The sequence below is a fragment of the Oncorhynchus keta genome, chromosome 15 (assembly GCF_023373465.1).
Source record: "Oncorhynchus keta strain PuntledgeMale-10-30-2019 chromosome 15, Oket_V2, whole genome shotgun sequence".
Taxonomy (NCBI): domain Eukaryota; kingdom Metazoa; phylum Chordata; class Actinopteri; order Salmoniformes; family Salmonidae; genus Oncorhynchus; species Oncorhynchus keta.
Genome location: NC_068435.1, coordinates 21078839 through 21096658, shown reverse-complemented (window position 1 = coordinate 21096658; position 17820 = coordinate 21078839). Strand labels below are relative to the sequence as shown.

General features: G+C 43.8%; 1 protein-coding gene across 2 annotated transcripts in view; it reads left to right on the top strand.

The window, feature by feature from the left end:
- The first annotated feature begins 198 nt into the window (after window positions 1-198).
- The window catches only part of LOC118370786 (paired box protein Pax-3-like), a 54437-nt gene continuing 36815 nt past the window's right edge, over window positions 199-17820 (top strand). Inside the window, exons 1-6 of one of the 2 annotated variants that reach the window (XM_052463662.1) lie at window positions 199-653; window positions 1259-1494; window positions 2028-2154; window positions 2655-2801; window positions 16256-16455; window positions 17382-17547. In XM_052463662.1, the coding sequence (XP_052319622.1) occupies window positions 569-653; window positions 1259-1494; window positions 2028-2154; window positions 2655-2801; window positions 16256-16455; window positions 17382-17547 (961 nt within the window). In that variant the 5' untranslated portion in view covers window positions 199-568. Of the gene's footprint in view, window positions 654-1258; window positions 1495-2024; window positions 2155-2654; window positions 2802-16255; window positions 16456-17381; window positions 17548-17820 lie in introns of both variants that reach the window. The other variant, XM_052463661.1, reaches the window with a different exon arrangement.

The window sequence follows — 17820 nt, the reverse complement described above, 5'->3', positions numbered from 1 at the left end:
CCTGGATCAGATCCTGTGAAACAAAAAGCTCGAGGGCACCGCAAGACTCAAAACACATCGCCTTGAACCAGTGAGGCCACGACGTGATACATTTTCCTCTGTCGGCCAATCAAAAAGTCCCCTCGGCCCTCAGGACTTTCGCCTCTCTACGCCAATCAGAGGCCTGGAAAGACTGGGGTAGAAAGGAGAGAAACATCTTCTAAAATGTTTCACTTCCACGCATCTTTTCAATTCACATCAAGTGTTAACAAGAACTCCATCTAAGCGTCTTCCAATTTCAACAGAGGCAAACATCGCTTTGTGAAACGTTCACTATTTTCACTCTCCATATTGGATATCGACAACGGCACCATTCTCAAAGGATTTATCTTGTGTTTTTATTTGCATGTTGTTGTTATTTTGACGAAGCAACTTGCTATTCCCCAGGAGGTGGAGGCTGTCCTGTTGCTCCATCAAAGCCAAAGTGTAGTCTGTAACTTTTTTGGGGATCCCAGAATTGTTCTGAAGTTCCCGTTTTGGTGTTGATTTTGGTCCAGCGCAAAGCTTTGTTTGCGGAGGTTTAGGAGACATGACAGCTCTAGCCGGGGGCATACCGAGAATGATGCGCCCGACACACCACCAGAACTACCCGCGGGGAGGCTACTCTCTGGAAGGTAGGCAGTTGCAAATAAATATGGGTCCAAATGGAACCAAGTGCATGTTTCTTGCGTGTTGGAAGATTTGTTTTGTTTGTAATTGATTCAATCAGGTAGCAAGTGTTGATATTTTGTCAACTTCGAACAGATGCAAAATTGTTGTTCGTCTATAAATCATTTTGTTTGCCTTTCAACAGACAATTAGGCTACATACGAACTAGCATTTTGACAGTGACAAACATTTTAGGCTACACTACTAGGCCATGTAGCAACCCATGATTCCGTTGAATTGACATAGCAGCTGTTATCAAAACAACGACAATGCTCATGTTGTGATTTTGATATTTATCGATTTAGCTACACTGTGCACTATTAATTAGGTCTAGTGTAAAAACAATACCAATCAACCCTTTGCCTATATCTAGCGAGATTAAATGCTATTTTAGATATCAACAAATGTTCTTGCAACAGGTCTCTCTTGAAAAACAGTCTCGTTTTAATGAGGATAAATAAAGGTTGAATGAATAAATACAGGCCTGATTGTTTGGCATTTTTTTTACTGTTGTTGTTCTTTTTTTTGAAGTAATTGTTGTTATTGAATGATATGCGTTCCCTCCTTCCAGTCTCTACCCCGTTAGGCCAGGGCCGGGTGAATCAACTCGGTGGAGTGTTTATTAACGGCAGACCCTTGCCCAACCACATTCGCCACAAGATCGTGGAGATGGCCCACCACGGCATTCGACCCTGTGTCATCTCCCGCCAGCTCCGAGTCTCCCACGGCTGCGTGTCCAAAATCCTTTGCCGGTATCAGGAGACCGGCTCCATCAGGCCCGGGGCCATCGGAGGCAGCAAACCGAAGGTGAGGGCCCTAGAACCGGATTGCAAGACCTGCCTGAAATAGTCAACGATAATTAATAGCATAATATTTTATTTGTATTGTTTCAACTTTAAACCAAGCCCATATGCTCTAACACTGTTATCATCACTAACGACACGAGAGAGTTAATGGGAGATGACAGGCCATAAAAGTAACGTGCTATCTAAAAAGACACGTAATAATGTAGGCCTACAGTTGGTATAATTTATAGAATTGTCATACGCTATTAATGAATTCCCAATTTGAAATAGCCTACTTTTTTAATCGATAAGGACATTTGAGGGGTGTTTTACGCGCACTTTTACACACTCTATTAACCCAGCAAGTGGATGTAGAGTCAAAACGTAGGTTTTATAAACTAAGTAAACAATCAAACTCAACAGAAGCAAGCATAGACTCACCCCTTAGGGTACTTATTTTCTATTGTGCAATGTCTAATTTATTCAGAAAGGAAACCGTATTTTGCAACAACAATATATTGAAAGAAATGTGTATGCATTCTTGGCATGAAGCAGACATCCACCCCAGACGTGGATAAGAAGATCGAGGAATACAGGAGAGACAACCCGGGAATGTTCAGCTGGGAAATCAGGGATACATTACTCAAAGACGGCATCTGCGACAGAAACAACGTCCCCTCAGGTAGTTACATTTTATTTGATTTTCTTGACCAATTTGCAATACGTACAACATTACTAAAATGCATATTTTACAATATATCTACACTTTTCAAATAATGTCATTCATAATAAACAAACATGGACGGTAGGATATAGGCCTACTTGACTGAAATCGTCTAAACTTTTGCGTAGTAAAAAAAGGCAATGCCTCAAATATTTCGGCAAGAGAGGATATACCAGCCCAGGCCTAAGAAATCATAACCGCAGTTGGCTAAATAACGAAAACAGTATTTGAATGTACATGTAAACTTATCTGAAAGTTGAAAAGTATGCCATGCATTGCCTAAAAAAACAACATATGAATACCATGTGTGAACAAATCAACCGGTGCTATAATGGCAATATGAATGACATGTTAGTATGTCTAATACCTGTTTGGACATAAGTTTGCTCATTATCCCGTATTCCTGCAGGCATTTAAAAAATAACGTAGGCCTATCATTTTACATTTTGTTTCGAAAGTGAGTTCAATCAGCCGCACCATGCGTTGTAAATTCGGGGGAGGTGCAGGAGAAGACGAGGAGGATGATGATGAAGTCGAGAAGAGGGAATTGGAAGAGAACGAAAGAAGGGCGAAACACAGCATCGACGGCATCCTCGGGGATAGATGTAAGTAATGGTTTTAATTTAAAGCAGTGCAGAGCACTGGCGATGTTGATGTGGCCTAGGCGACGATGTTGAGTTCTATTGGACAAGTGTGCAATTATGATACAGAGAGGCCTACTTATTTTTTATTTCAGAATTAGTACCATCGTATACTTTGTTTTCCTCTCAGTTTTCTATATTTGGTTGTGATAAAATGTGTAGAGTTATTATTTAGAAGTTTCGTAAAGGTTTGTTTATTTGTTGGCCTCTTGAGTCTGTTGGTGGAACATTTAGGAAAATTGAGAATGGGGAAAATTAGTATTTGTCTCTTAACGATACTGAATTAGAAGATATCTGTACCATTTAAATTCAGAGGATAGACAAGACTCAGTTGGTGTAGCCTAAATAAAGTATAATCATGAATTGGAATAGTCCTACAATTTGATTTGTGGAAATAGGAATTATCTTTCATTTTCAGTTATTCCATTTCATTACGCAATTTCCCAATCATGCATTGAATAAAGTTGGAATAAATGATATACGTCCAGAAATTGTTTAGTAAATCTGTTGACCAAAATTGTTTTTTAAATGTGTTTTCTTAGGCTACGGTTGGCTTATAAAGCGAAATGAGTCCTGTGCATATTATATTTTTTTACTTGAACATAAAAAAAATACATTCAAAAACCAATGGCACTTGACAGAGAACTATTATGTACATTTTTGCAACATAGTCTATTGTTTATGAATTTGGAGTTCTGAATTGTATGCCTGTAGGCTATTATTTCCAAACGAAACTTTTACAAAAGCCAAACGTTTCCATATGAAGTTGATCAAACATTTGCCCAACTGTTCCGTCCCCCATAAAAAGAGACGGTTCCTCTGCACACAATCCGGCACTTGAGGATGAACTTGGGAGACAAAGGCGCGAGAGTCCATTGAGACTCACACTTCGGCATCTCGCGCACAAAGGTCTGCTATAGCAAGCGGCTCAGTGGTGTACAAAAAGACGCCAAAGCTTTTCAAAATGTGGAGAGAAAGGGTGAAAAAATGCGCTGACAAAGGGCTGGGAGAAGACATTATGGACCCGCAATAAGCGATGAATAATTCAGATAACACCGATAGCAAATCCGGCCTGTTTTATAGACTGCGCGCCCAGAGAAAAAAAAATGCAGTTTTCACCTACAAAATGTTACTTTGGAGTGCTTCTCAGCGTCAGGAGATGGGGTTTACCATTCCGAGTCCGAGATAAAGAGACAGCATCTACTTTCTCCCTGTGACCTGGATTTTCCCCGAACACCTGTTGATTGGTGACCTGTTGGGTTTTATGGAATGTAGGCTCTATGATATCATAGTCCTTTCTCATTGTGCTTATAGTAGGCTAAATGGACTTGACATGCTTATTTACATTTTTTACATAGTTATACAATTCTAGAAATGTGAGCATAATATTGTTGGTAATGTAGTAGTTCATAAAATATGTCTGAAGTGCCCAGTGCCCATTGCCTGCTTTGTTTATATATAAATATATGTATATATATATATTAAATATATCTATTTCGTTCCACTTATAGCAAATACTTCTAGGCCACATTAGATAAATAACTATCAAACATATATATATATTTAAAAAAAAATGTACTTCCCCTCCAAGCATCCTCAAATGATTGTGCCCACATCGCTCTTTTACGCATGGTTTTACTAGTCCGTACTGCATCAGTCATCGCAGTGAAAACCTTTTCTAGTAGATTAAACTCAAACCTTTTATTTTTCCCCACTTTCATCTCCGGACAAAGCCCGCCCCCTTCCTCTTCGCCCGGGGCGCGCGCATTCATGCAATATAACCGCTTTCCTCCCTCTTTCCAGGCGAGGCATCGCGAATACAGATCAGGATAGTCAATTGACTTTATTAACCTTTAAAAGTGACTCTGCCAGTTTGGTTAAGGTCTTTCCTGTAGGGTTGGAACGAATTTGTAGGCTTGTATTTTGTTGCATTTATGGTGCTCCTTTATGATTGTGTTTCGATATCTGATATTATTCTCCCCAATTTTCTGTGTAATCTATTCGTGTCGATGCCTTGTTTAGATAGATTAGACAGCCTCGCAGATATTCTGAGATAGACCTATGAACCGGATGAAGACATTGTAACAAGTCAGGACCAGCAAGGCATAATAAAACGTTGCAACAAGTCATGTTAAATTGGATATTATGGGCACAGTATGATTTACAGCCTATTTATTTTCAAATATGCCAAACATCTGAATGAACTAAAAGTAATTGTTCTGATGTGTTATCTATTTCAACAGAAATAGTTTAGTGTTATGGAAGGATTATTCTAGGTATTTTGCTTTCAGTACCTGGACCTCATGTTACATTATCATCCGCATTAGCAACATTATCTTATCCATAATGACTACATCAACTTATAAACTCAGTGCAAACTCAACTGTTGATAATGGCATATCTGAAACGTTTTTTTCTCAAAATCTGACTTTCCTTTTCCCGTCTTCTGTGTGTCTGTGGAAGTAGTTGGTCTTGTTGTTTTCTTTGTCCTTTAAAGCTCTTCATTAGAATATGAAAAGGCTGTTTTGGGTATGAGGACTGTGTCTTCTGGCCAAATATTGATTAAGTAGGTGTTTGTAGAGGCGATAGTTGTGGGAGAGAGAGGACTGTTGCTCTCTGCCCCTTTCTCTTCGGCCTCCATTGTTGGCTTCCCTTAAGTGCCGAGATCAAAGCTGCTCTGTTTAGATTTATTTGTCTGGTAAAAGGCCACTGCAGAGTTCTGTGGCCGGGATAAAAGTATCTATACTGGGACTGGGTAGCTACTATATCTGCATGGTATTACAGGGAACCTAGAGCATTCTGGGAAAAGGATGCCCCCAAGCAAATTGGAAATGTTGCGCTTTTAATCAGGAAATGAATCTGATGTTGAATGATTCCACTTCCTGTTTAACTGTAATAATGAAGTTTAGCGGAAATAAAATATAACTATATACAATTGATTTACTGCGTGTCCTTAATTAAAATGGTTGTGTTATCATTATACAAACGGTTGTACCTTGTACTAGAAGTAGCAGTGAGAGGCATTAGTACAGGAAATAGTAAATACATAGTATCTTTAACAACAAATGAATATTGCTGAAAAAAATATCTAGAAACATATCCACCCAAATATTGCATTAGCAAGTTCCATAAAGGATACTGGCATGTAAAGTGCCTCCAGAACGGAATAGATGGTTACATTTATTAATCAATAAATACTATCGTAGTAAGTGGCCCCTAATTAATGACACCGTTCCTCTGTATAGTCTGTATGACTATATCACCAATGACACTCCTTTAGCCTCATTTAGCTAAGTAAAAGTAACCAATTTCATGATAGAGGAGTGGCCTTCTTTTACAGATTCCATTTAAAACGATGGGGGAGAGAGAAGAGAGGAGGGAAGGGAGAAAAAATAAAATACAAACAGTCAAAGGGATAACTTCTCTTAAAATGGAGTCCTGCGGTGCCAAATTGAATAAGCCCAGTTCTTTCAAATCTGCCATGGTGAACGCAGTCAACATGTAATAATTGGTTTCATTGAGGCACATTCCAACAATCTGCTCCCATTCTCCTGGCTCCATTGTCTTGGGGCAGGCAAATAGCCAGGGGACAGGAGGAATCAAGTGCTGACAAAACATGAAAGATTTAGCTGCTTTTGTCAAAGAAACTGAGTAGGACTTTGTTTGTGTAAATAAAGTGGGGAAAATGGCTCCCCACTACTTTGGCATGGACTGAGAGAGAGTAGAGGTTGAGAAAAAGAGACAAGAGAGCAGAGAGAGATGGATACAGGGAGAGAGAGAAAGATATCGATTACGGAGAAAGTGAGACATTTTTCAACGTGGCATGAATACACTGTAATGTGCATACTTTGCAAAAATGTGTTTGATGTTTAATCATATCATTGACTGATATGATTTGTCTGAATGTATATACACAAACCATATAAACCAATTAGAACGTTCCATAATGACTATTCTCCCAGGGCATTTAGAAATGTCAATAGACCCATGTATATCACACAGTCAGTCAATAATAGCCTAGTACAAGCTCAGGTCAGGAATACACCGATACCCCCTCAGATAGAACAGGGAAAACCATCAGGGAAGATGAACAGGGAAAACCATCAGGGAAGATGAACAGGGAAAACCATTAGGGAAGATGAACAGGGAAAACCATCAGGGGAGATGAACAGGGAAAACCATCAGGGAAGATGAACAGGGAAAACCATCAGGGAAGATGAACAGGGAAAACCATCAGGGAAGATGAACAGGGAAAACCATCAGGGAAGATGAACAGGAAAACCATCAGGGAAGATGAACAGGAAAACCATCAGGGAAGATGAACAGGAAACCATCAGGGAAGATGAACAGGAAAACCATCAGGGAAGATGAACAGGGAAAACCATCAGGGAAAACCATCAGGGAAGATGAACAGGGAAAACCATCAGGGAAGATGAACAGGGAAAACCATCAGGGAAGATGAACAGGGAAAACCATCAGGGAAGATGAACAGGGAAAACCATCAGGGAAGATGAACAGGGAAAACCATCAGGGAAGATGAACAGGGAAAACCATCAGGGAAGATGAACAGGGAAAACCATCAGGGAAGATGAACAGGGAAAACCATCAGGGAAGATGAACAGGGAAAACCATCAGGGAAGATGAACAGGGAAAACCATCAGGGAAGATGAACAGGGAAAACCATCAGGGAGATGAAAGGGAAAACCATCAGGGGAGATGAACAGGGAAAACCATCAGGGAAGACAGGGAAAACCATCAGGGAAGATGAACAGGGAAAACCATCAGGGAAGATGAACAGGGAAAACCATCAGGGAAGATGAACAGGGAAAACCATCAGGGAAGATGAACAGGGAAAACCATCAGGGAAGATGAACAGGGAAAACCATCAGGGAAAACCATCAGGGAAGATGAACAGGGAAAACCATCAGGGAAGATGAACAGGGAAAACCATCAGGGAAGATGAACAGGGAAAACCATCAGGGAAGATGAACAGGGAAAACCATCAGGGGAGATGAACAGGGAAAACCATCAGGGAAGATGAACAGGGAAAACCATCAGGGAAGATGAACAGGGAAAACCATCAGGGAAGATGAACAGGGAAAACCATCAGGGAAGATGAACAGGGAAAACCATCAGGGAAGATAGACATTGATTTTCTGTATTCCTTTAATGTTGTGCATTTGTCAACGGTCCATGCGTTTTTAAGCTGTTTTAGTGAATTAAGCAGGGGGATTGAGAGAGATGGAGAGAGATGGGAGTCTCCAGTCACAACAAACAAAAGCCTCATTGCAACCAATGGAATGTTTTCTACAGGCTACTTTCCATCTCTGCCTCCAGGCAGAGCAACAGAGAAATCCTAGAGTCGAGAAAAGCTGGGTTTTGACTCTGTGTGTGATCCATGGCTGTCTCCCTGCCTGGGTTATAACTACTTATGTAAACCCAACTGAACTTGGCCAGTGGAACTGTACTGTAACAATATGCCAAACCAGAAATCCAAAGCCACAATACCTGGAATATAGCAACTGTTTCTAGGAGATTGATGGAGGGATCAGAATTCATTCCAGGGTTAAGAGTTTTTAACCTCAGTGATAGATTAATAGTGGATGTATCCTAGGGAATTTGGTGTTAGGTGTCCTACAAGCTCTCACAGTCTCACGTCAGGATTAGTCCATCATCCATGTTTCTCAAATTTCAAATTTGTCCAATTTTGAAGTGTTTAAGGTTAAGTTTAGGCATGAACTCACATTCTTAAAGTTAGGCATTAACTCTGAATGGTTAAGGTTAGGCATTAACTTTGAATGATTAAGGTTTGGGATAGGCTTAAAACAAAAATATAAAAAACAACTTTCTATTGCTGGATTTGAACATGCCACTTTTGGAGTCAGAGGAAGACGCTTATGCTTATTCCTCTCTACCATCCCTGTCCACAATGGTCTAGCAAAACCCAAACCTACTTGAAGGTAACAGTGCTTACTGCCAGTTTCCACCTAATCTCTTATGCTCATTCCCCTCTACCATCCCTGTCCACAATGGTCTAGCAAAACCCAAACCTACTTGAAGGTAACAGTGCTTACTGCCAGTTTCCACCTAATCTCTTATGCTCATTCCCCTCTACCATCCCTGTCCACAATGGTCTAGCAAAACCCAAACCTACTTGAAGGTAACAGTGCTTACTGCCAGTTTCCACCTAATCTCTTATGCTCATTCCCCTCTACCATCCCTGTCCACAATGGTCTAGCAAAACCCAAACCTACTTCAAGGTAACAGTGCTTACTGCCAGTTTCCACCACATCTCCCAACCTCCTCAGACATGAATGGACGTGGAATACTGACTTGAATCACGGGCGACATGCCTGAATGTCACCACAAGTCAAACAGAGAAACAGCTTGATAGTCCCATATTTATCTGTTTCATGGCAACTTTTCCCCCTTGCATGAATTTCCTTGTTTTCTTGGATAAAGTGATAAAGATAAAGTTAGTGATCGTTTAAAAAACAAAAGTTGTAGTTTATTTTTTACTTCTGCAGTGTGTTTCCTGCAAACAATTTAAAATATTGTCAGCTGGTTAGTTAGCGAGGTCCAGATTCTGCTGGCCAGCATTTTTAGAGAATGTAGCTATGCTAGTGGCAACAGATTGCATCAGTTAGTGTTGCATTCAAAAGCATCCCCCCTCCTATTCACTTCCAGATTTACTCCTCTCACCCTAGCTATACACACCACATTCACTTTAGCCTACGTCACATCATCACTTTCAAGACGGGCTTATCTGCAAGTGAATGGATCTATGCTTCATTAATGCTTCTTTCTCCACTGGCACCCTCATTGTGATCGGCATGATATCATTCAAAGGACAATTAATGAATGCAGGGCAACTTTGAAGTGAGGGAGTGGGGTCCTGCCCTGGACCTGCCCCTCGTTGCTGATAGACTCCATCACATTCTCCCCACTGCCCTGAGAGACAGTTTGAAGTGGCTGAAAGAGAAAGAGAGAAGAAGAGAGAAGAGACGAGCGACCAATAGAAGGTTAAGGAGAGGAGTCCCTGTATAAAAAGAGCTCTCTATTTCCTTGGAAATATTAGCCAAGCAAATCTCTGTGATGGTTGAGGATAAAGGAGTTGGAAGAGAATGGAGTCGGGGGGCCGAGGGCAAAGGGACTCCAGGCAAAAAAGGTTCGGACACAATGAGATAGTTAATTGAGTAAAGCCAGACAGCGTTGTCAATCACTTAACTTTGTTTAGCCAGGCTTTTTTGTTGTTGAATAGCAGTTTAGTTCAGCGTAGAAGAAGGGACACGGTAGAAGGGACTCTTTTTAGCTGTCTTCTCACAATTTCTTTTTATCTGCAGCTGTTTTTTCATCCGTATTCGTACATCTCAACTGTCTTCGACTTGACCAATCTCTCATTTCTGCGAGAGAAGCTGAGAAAAATCCCACAAATGTCAAAATGTAAAACTAAAGAAACCAGGACAGACAGACTAACCAGTAAAGGGAGAAACAGAAAGACAGACAGACGTCACAGCCAAGAACATTTGTTATGGAAAAGAAGAGAAACTGAGGAATGAGATGGTGGTTGATCTCTGGCCGTTCACTGCCTATGATCTTTTGTGGAGAGGTGATGTTGGGCTGTAAAGGGGTAGGTAGCCCCCATCCGCCCCTCTCCTGTCCCCCTCCCATCTCCGGCAGTACATGGCAGTGTGGTTTGGGCAGGGTCAGAGGGCGGCTTGGGGTCACTGCCTGTTAAAACTATCTCCTCCTCAGGAAGAGAGGGTTAGAATAATGTTTAGTTCACCATGACAGCTAATGGACTCCCGTTCCGTTCCTCTGGGCTATAGAACATATTACATAGACATCCTATATTACATGGAAATCCTGCATGGATGTGTAATGCTAAAGGGAATTGGAATGATGATGGTGATTGCTTGGTGTGAAACTGTGAGAGTAGGCCCACTAGGGTCATTATGCACCTGGGGAGCGGGTGGCTTGGGCGGCTGGGCAGGGGTTAGTCGGTGCTGGGGGGGGAGCGTGTGGCAGACTGGCCTGTTCATGTGGCCCTGCATGGGTGCTGTACCGCTGCTTTGTCCCTTCTCTGGGGGTGGCAATGCCACCGTGAAACTGTCACCTCACTCCACCCCACTGGAACTAAATAATAAGATGCCCCACACTGGGTCCACATAATGTCCTGCACAGGGCCGTTTGGGGCTTTTTGTCACTTCAGCTACATTAGAGAGTGATACATCTTTTTAATGTCATATCGCTGGCTCTCTTTGTGTGTGATCTCTGCAGCCAGCTTTCCCATATCTCCCTGTCTACCATTGTCCTCCCCTTTCTCTCTCTCTCTCTCTCTCTCTCTCTCTCTCTCTCTCTCTCTCTCTCTCTCTCTCTCTCTCTCTCTCTCTCTCGCTCTCTCTCTCTCTGTCTCTCTGTCTCTCTGTCTCTCTCTGTCTCTCCATCTCTCTCGCCATCTCTCCATCTCTCTATCCCTCCTACCTCCCTTCCTCATTCCCAGGCAGCTGGCACAGACTCCTGGGGGCTCCTTAGAAAGTCAAGTGAGAGCCAGGCCCCACTCTGCTCTTCCTGCCCATCCTCCCTTCTTTCTCCCCACACTGTTAACTCCAGCTGGGGTCAAAAGCTCTCAGTTAACCATTATGCCCCGTGTGCATCTGCTGGGTCTGGCCCTAGCATTTCCCTGTCACGCCTCCATGGCGATGATGTACTGTTTTATTCAGAGAGTAGGCCAGTGAGTCCTACTCTCTGAAAGGGCCAGATCTACTTCCCTGGGCAAATAGCTAGTTTATTTGTCTCTTCTGCCTTTTGTTTTGGGTGCAGAGGAACACATGTCAGCAGCTCAATTACCCTCTATAGTAAGAACCCCTAGAGGATGGGCTGCCCGCCCCTACGACCGTTCTCGTCATAAACAACCCCATATGGCCCTCTCTCTAAACCCTTTCTCTCTTCTTCTATTCCTCTCTCTCTCTCTCGCTTTCTTTCTCTTTCTACGTCTTTATGCTGAGATTGCAAAAGCAGAGAGTGCACAGGTTGTATTTTAGTGTGTGTGTGTGTGTATTGCACACTCTCTCTCTGTGTGTATCAGTCACTATGTGTGTGAGTGATGTCTCTCCTCATATTGACATGTCAGAGTAGGGTGGAGAGTTGAATGCTTGCCAGGGCGTCTCTTGTCTTGCCCACTGTACTCTACACAGTCAACAAAGCCCGTCCCTATTGGAGGTCTGGTCTGTGTGGAGGTTTTCCTCTATTGTTAAATACAGTTCTACTGCAGGTGATCTTAATGGACAGAGACAGCTTGACAGTTCACATCTGTGTGTGTGTGTGTGTGTGTGTGTGTGCCCTGCCTGTCTGCTCCCTGGATCCATAAAGCATTAGTTTAGCTCAGGTTTGTGTATGTGTGCTTTTAAAAAAAATGTGTGTTCCCAAGTCGGTGTGTGTGTGTGCTTGCGTGTGTTTGTGCGTGCATGTGTTAGAGCTGGTTTCTGTGTGAACAGCACATGAATGTCTGTAATAGTTTAAGAGACACGCACTGTCTAACACAAACTACCTATTTAAATCTATCTCTCTGTCTATTCTTACTGTGGCACTCTGCCATCCTTATGCAATGTATCCTTTATCTACTGGCCTTGTCCTGCTTTGTTTAAATGTCTATTTTACTGGGTAATTCAACAGCAAAACCAATTTCCCCCTCAGGGATAATAATCTATCTTCCCATTGTGGTCAGAGACACAGCCAAACTGTTGAGTATTTTGTATTCTCAGCACCCTGGTGCTTTAGCTCCAGCGTAACATTTGATTTGGGTGTTGAAGTGAGGAGGTCGAGGCCTCCCTTTGTGTGTTTACTATCCTCTTCTTCTGTTTGCTGATGAGAATGTGTGGGAACACTGTTGCTCCGGGTTCATGCGCCTGCGTTCCCCTCTCGTCCCGATTCTCTGCGACGTCGGAACGTGGTTGGTCTTCTCATACTCAAAAGCTGTTGTGGCGAGGGGGGTATATAGAGAGCATGAGTAATGAGAAACAGGGGAGTGAATTGATGGAAATGGACGTGATGTAAGGGAGAGTTTTAAGAATGAACGGCACAGAGCAAGGGAGTAGAGAGCATCCCCAATTTATCTCCCTCCTGTCCTGCTATCCTGGTTCCCTCTATAGCACCCCTGAACTCCTGCCCACATACACTTTTCTCCAGGTGCATTCAGCTCCCCTCTCATTTACCCCCTCTCTCAACCCCCCCAACCCCCATCCCTCCTCCAATCACCATGCCCCTCTGGGTTTAGGTGGAAGGTGGGCGCTCCCCTGCTGTGCCCCTCCACAGCCCCCAATGGCCCCTCTCTGGCCCTCTTTGTGCCCCCCCCCCCTCGACTCCTTCAGCTCCCCCAGCCCCCCACTCCCCTGCCGGGCAGGTGACAGGGCCCTGAATGCGGGCCTGGGCAGCCCTGATGAATCCTACAGATGGAGCGTGGAAATTGACCCAATAGAGCCCTGCCAGGCCTCTCCCCTCTGCCATACAAAGGAACCCAGGCCACATCACTCCCAAAGAGAGAGAAAGAGAGAAAAAAAAGTCAGGAGGATGACAAAAGTAACACTGTCATTTGCCATTAACGGAGTGGCCGTGATGTAGAGTTTCCGTGGCAGTTACTAATAATAAAAACAGGGAGTGAAGAAAAAGACAGAGAGAAAGTGAGTAAAAGAGGAATGCTCCACCCCCACCCTGCAACTAACATGATACAGTGCTGCTGGGGTGCTTCATGAACTCTCACTCTGTCGTTGAGTCTCTCATTTTCAGCTCTAGCACTCTCTCTCTCCTTCTTTTCTATCTCTCTCTTCTCTCCTTTAAATGGTAATGACTGTGAAGTTTGTTTAGTCTTTTTCTTGTTTATCTCTTGATTAATCCGTTTCTTGTTTTGTGAATGATTTGACTAACAAGTCCAGTGGCTTTTGGGGCAGAATTTGAGATTAGAGGGTAGTATCCAAAATACTAGTTTGTAGTTTATAAGTTGTAAATGTAAAATCCTTCACTATACTTTTTTTCAGTTTTAAGTGAGGCTTCATGCTGTGTTCCAAGCCTCTCCTCATCATTGCTGCCAAAGTACCACAAACGTCCTAGCCAGACCAGTATTCGAAATCACGGCTGAAAACTCTCTGCCCTGATAGGTATTTGCACTTTACGTCCAACAACTCTCCCATGAGTCTCTCTGCTCTCAATGCTCTGTCCGGTACCCCTGGTCCGACTCTATTAAAGAGCTCTTCTCGGTGTCGGAATCTTGATTTTGGTGTTCCAGAGCCGGAGCAGAATTCCCCGAGCTAAAATCCCCGTGTAATGCCTGGACGGGCTTTCACTGGCAACCAGCACAAGCATTTCCTGCTCGGCTCCAGGGGCTGGCGCTGAGGGGACTGGAGAGACGGGATCCCAACTCGCCTGCCTGCCTGCCTGGCTCTCTTTTTAATTAAACCTCCAAATCTGGAGAGGAAAGGAGAGAGGGAGGAGAGAGGAGAGGAGAGGAAAGGAGGAGGGGAAAGGAGAGGAAAGGAGGAGGGGAAAGGAAAGGAGAGGCGAGGTGAGGCGAGGAGGAGGGGAAAGGAGAGGAGGAGGGGATGGGAGAAGAGAGGAGGGGAAGGAAGAGGAGAGGTTACCTCCATTAACCATTCTCTCTCCACTTCTCTCTCTCTTTCCTCCTCTCTGATGCCTCAATGAGAGACATGCAGTGGAATTGATTTGGGAAATACTATCACCAGAACATAACTTTATTTGCCTAGGAGCACAGACTTGTGGCTCACAGAGCTCTGTCCCATCTTCTGTCTGACTTCATGATTAGATGGTCTCAGGCAAGGAGCTCAAGGGAGTGGAGTTTAACCCTTTCTATCTGTAGCCATCTGCGTTGGAAACATTGTTATAGAGAAAAAGCAATGCGTGAAATCAGAGGTCCAAGACACAGCAGATGCATGTGTGGGTGTGAGTGTGTGTATACATTTTGTGTGTGTGTCGAGGGCATTGCATACACGTAATGGCAAACAATGGGTGGCTGTCACGCTAGTTTGAGGAGCCTAATCATTATTTAATAGACGGCTAGCCTCCCCCCATGTGCTGCTTTAGTTGTTCAGTCTATCAGCCTCAAGCCTTCATTCACCTCTCTTCTGCTGAATTAGGCCTTAAAGGCCCTCTCAGTCTGTCTGTCTCTATATCCCTCTGTCTGTCTGTCTGTCTGTCTGTCTGTCTGTCTGTCTGTCTGTCTGTCTGTCTGTCTGTCTGTCTGTCTGTCTGTCTGTCTGTCTGTCTGTCTGTCTGTCTGTCTGTCTCTGTCTCTGTCTCTGTCTCTGTCTCTGTCTCTGTCTCTGTCTCTCTCTCTGTCTCTGTCTCTGTCTGTCTGTCTCTGTCTGTCTGTCTGTCTGTCTGTCTGTCTGTCTGTCTGTCTGTCTGTCTGTCTCTCTGTCTCTGTCTGTCTCTCTGTCTCTGTCTGTCTCTCTCTGTCTCTGTCTGTCTCTCTCTGTCTCTCTCTGTCTCTCTCTGTCTCTCTCTCTTTCTCTCTCTCTTTCTCTGTCTCTCTCTCTCTGTATCTCTCTCTCTCTCTCTCTCTGTCTCTCTCTGTCTCTCTCTGTCTCTCTCTCTCTCTCTCTCTCTCTGTCTCTCTGTCTCTCTCTGTCTCTCTGTCTCTCTGTCTCTCTGTCTCTCTCTGTCTCTCTCTCTCTCTGTCTCTCTCTGTCTCTGTCTCTCTCTGTCTCTGTCTCTCTGTCTCTCTCACTCTGTATATTCTTCTGTCCCTCTGTCCAACAGCCCTTAACTGAGCAAACAGATTAAAACCACAATCTGGGATAAATGTTTCATCCAAAATGGCACTCCTGTCACTTATGTTGGCAGATTAGGCAGCACCTGCCTGGTGATAGGCGCCTCTCTCCCTGCTTGTCTTCCTCTATAGAATGCTATCTCCACAGTGCGCCCAGCATGAATGAGACTAGAGGCCTAGGGGATATCCTACTTTGCCCTACAGGGATACGACTCCTTTAATCCGTGTTTAAACAGACTACTGGTCTCACTGGGCTCTTTTGATCACCTTGTGATCCACTGGTGCCTGTGGGGAGTTAAAAAGGGGTGTTCAGGATATATTTAAAGTGATCTCTCCCTGTGAAAGCCATAAGCTCCTAGTCATAGTTGGGGGAGAACTAGATATGTTATTCCCTGACCACAGGGGCTGCCCAGGAAAACTCTGGGCCTTAGTCATTACATTACATTGCAGGATTTATACCAAATCTCTGACACCTTTTGCTTCTGTGTCTCTCTAATAAAGGTGTAAGCGTTTACTTTACATTCCAAGTCTTCTGGCATTTTGTTGTTCCCTTCTTCCATAAAAAAATAACAGCCTTCCTCATTTAGTTTTTCCAAACGGCCAATCAGAATAACCATTATGTGTTGCATGTTTGCAGCCAGCCACTCAGACGAGGGTTCGGATGTGGACTCGGAGCCGGGCCTGCCACTGAAGAGGAAACAGCGTCGCAGTAGGACCACCTTTTCAGCCGAGCAGCTGGAGGAGCTAGAGAGAGCCTTTGAACGAACACACTACCCTGATATATACACCAGAGAAGAGCTAGCTCAGCGGGCCAAACTCACAGAGGCCAGAGTACAGGTTAGTGAAGACCAACATACACACATAGGCAGGAATACACATACACATTATGGAGGTCTTTGTCCACAGTCCCATACAACCCCTCCAGACATCAGTCACGAGACATCAGTCATGAGTCAGCTGTACACACACACACACACACACACACACACACACACACACACACACACACACACACACACACACACACACACACACACACACACACACACACACACACACACACACACACACACACACACACACACACACACACACACACACACACACACACAGGACCCTACTGTGTCTTCAGTTATGAGAGTTTCCTGTTTTGACCTCTTTTGTAAAAAATATTCATACAAAGAAACTAAAATAGAAGCCTGAATTAGAAAGTCTTTATTAAGATAGATAAAGGGATTTCTTTGGTTTATGTGCTTGATTTACACTAGTCTCTATGTAAACCCGTGACTGAGTTAGACAAGGAGGTGATGTCCCTGTGGATTCACTGGGCTCCAGATGTTCATACTGTATCTCTACATCTGTTCTGCTTGAGGCTACAGAGCAGATACACACACACACACACACACACACACACACACACACACACACACACACACACACACACACACACACACATACACACGGGCACACACACACACACAATATGAATACTCTTACATAGGCATGCCTATTCACACTTGCACACGCACACAAATACACACACACACACACACACACACACACACACACACACACACACACACACACACACACACACACACACACACACACACACACACACACACACACACACACACACACACACACACACACACACACATAGAAGTGTTTAAATACACACACAATGAATACACGTTAGCACACACAGATTTTCTATTTTTCACAATAATTGATTCTCACATCTTTTATTTTATTTTTATTAGGTGTGGTTCAGCAACAGGAGAGCCAGGTGGAGAAAACAGGCAGGAGCCAATCAGCTGATGGCATTTAATCACCTGATCCCTGGCGGTTTCCCACCTTCGGCCATGTCGAGTTTGCAGCCCTATCAGCTGTCAGACAGCCCCTACCCTCCCACCTCCATATCACAAAGTGAGCACAACTTCACCTTCTATTTCTCTCTCTGATCTTGTTTTATATGTGCACACCAAAGCTCATCTACAAATCACATTTACATTTGAGTAATTTAGCAGGAACTCTTGTCCAGAGCAGCACGTACAGTTAGTGCATTCAAGTAGGGGTGGGAGGGCCAAGAGACCGGAGGTGGCAGAACAGAGTGCTTGGGTTGGGGTGTAGAGTTTGAGCATAGCCTGAAGGTAGGGAGGGGCAGTTCCTCTTGCTGCTCCGTAGGCAAGTACCATGGTC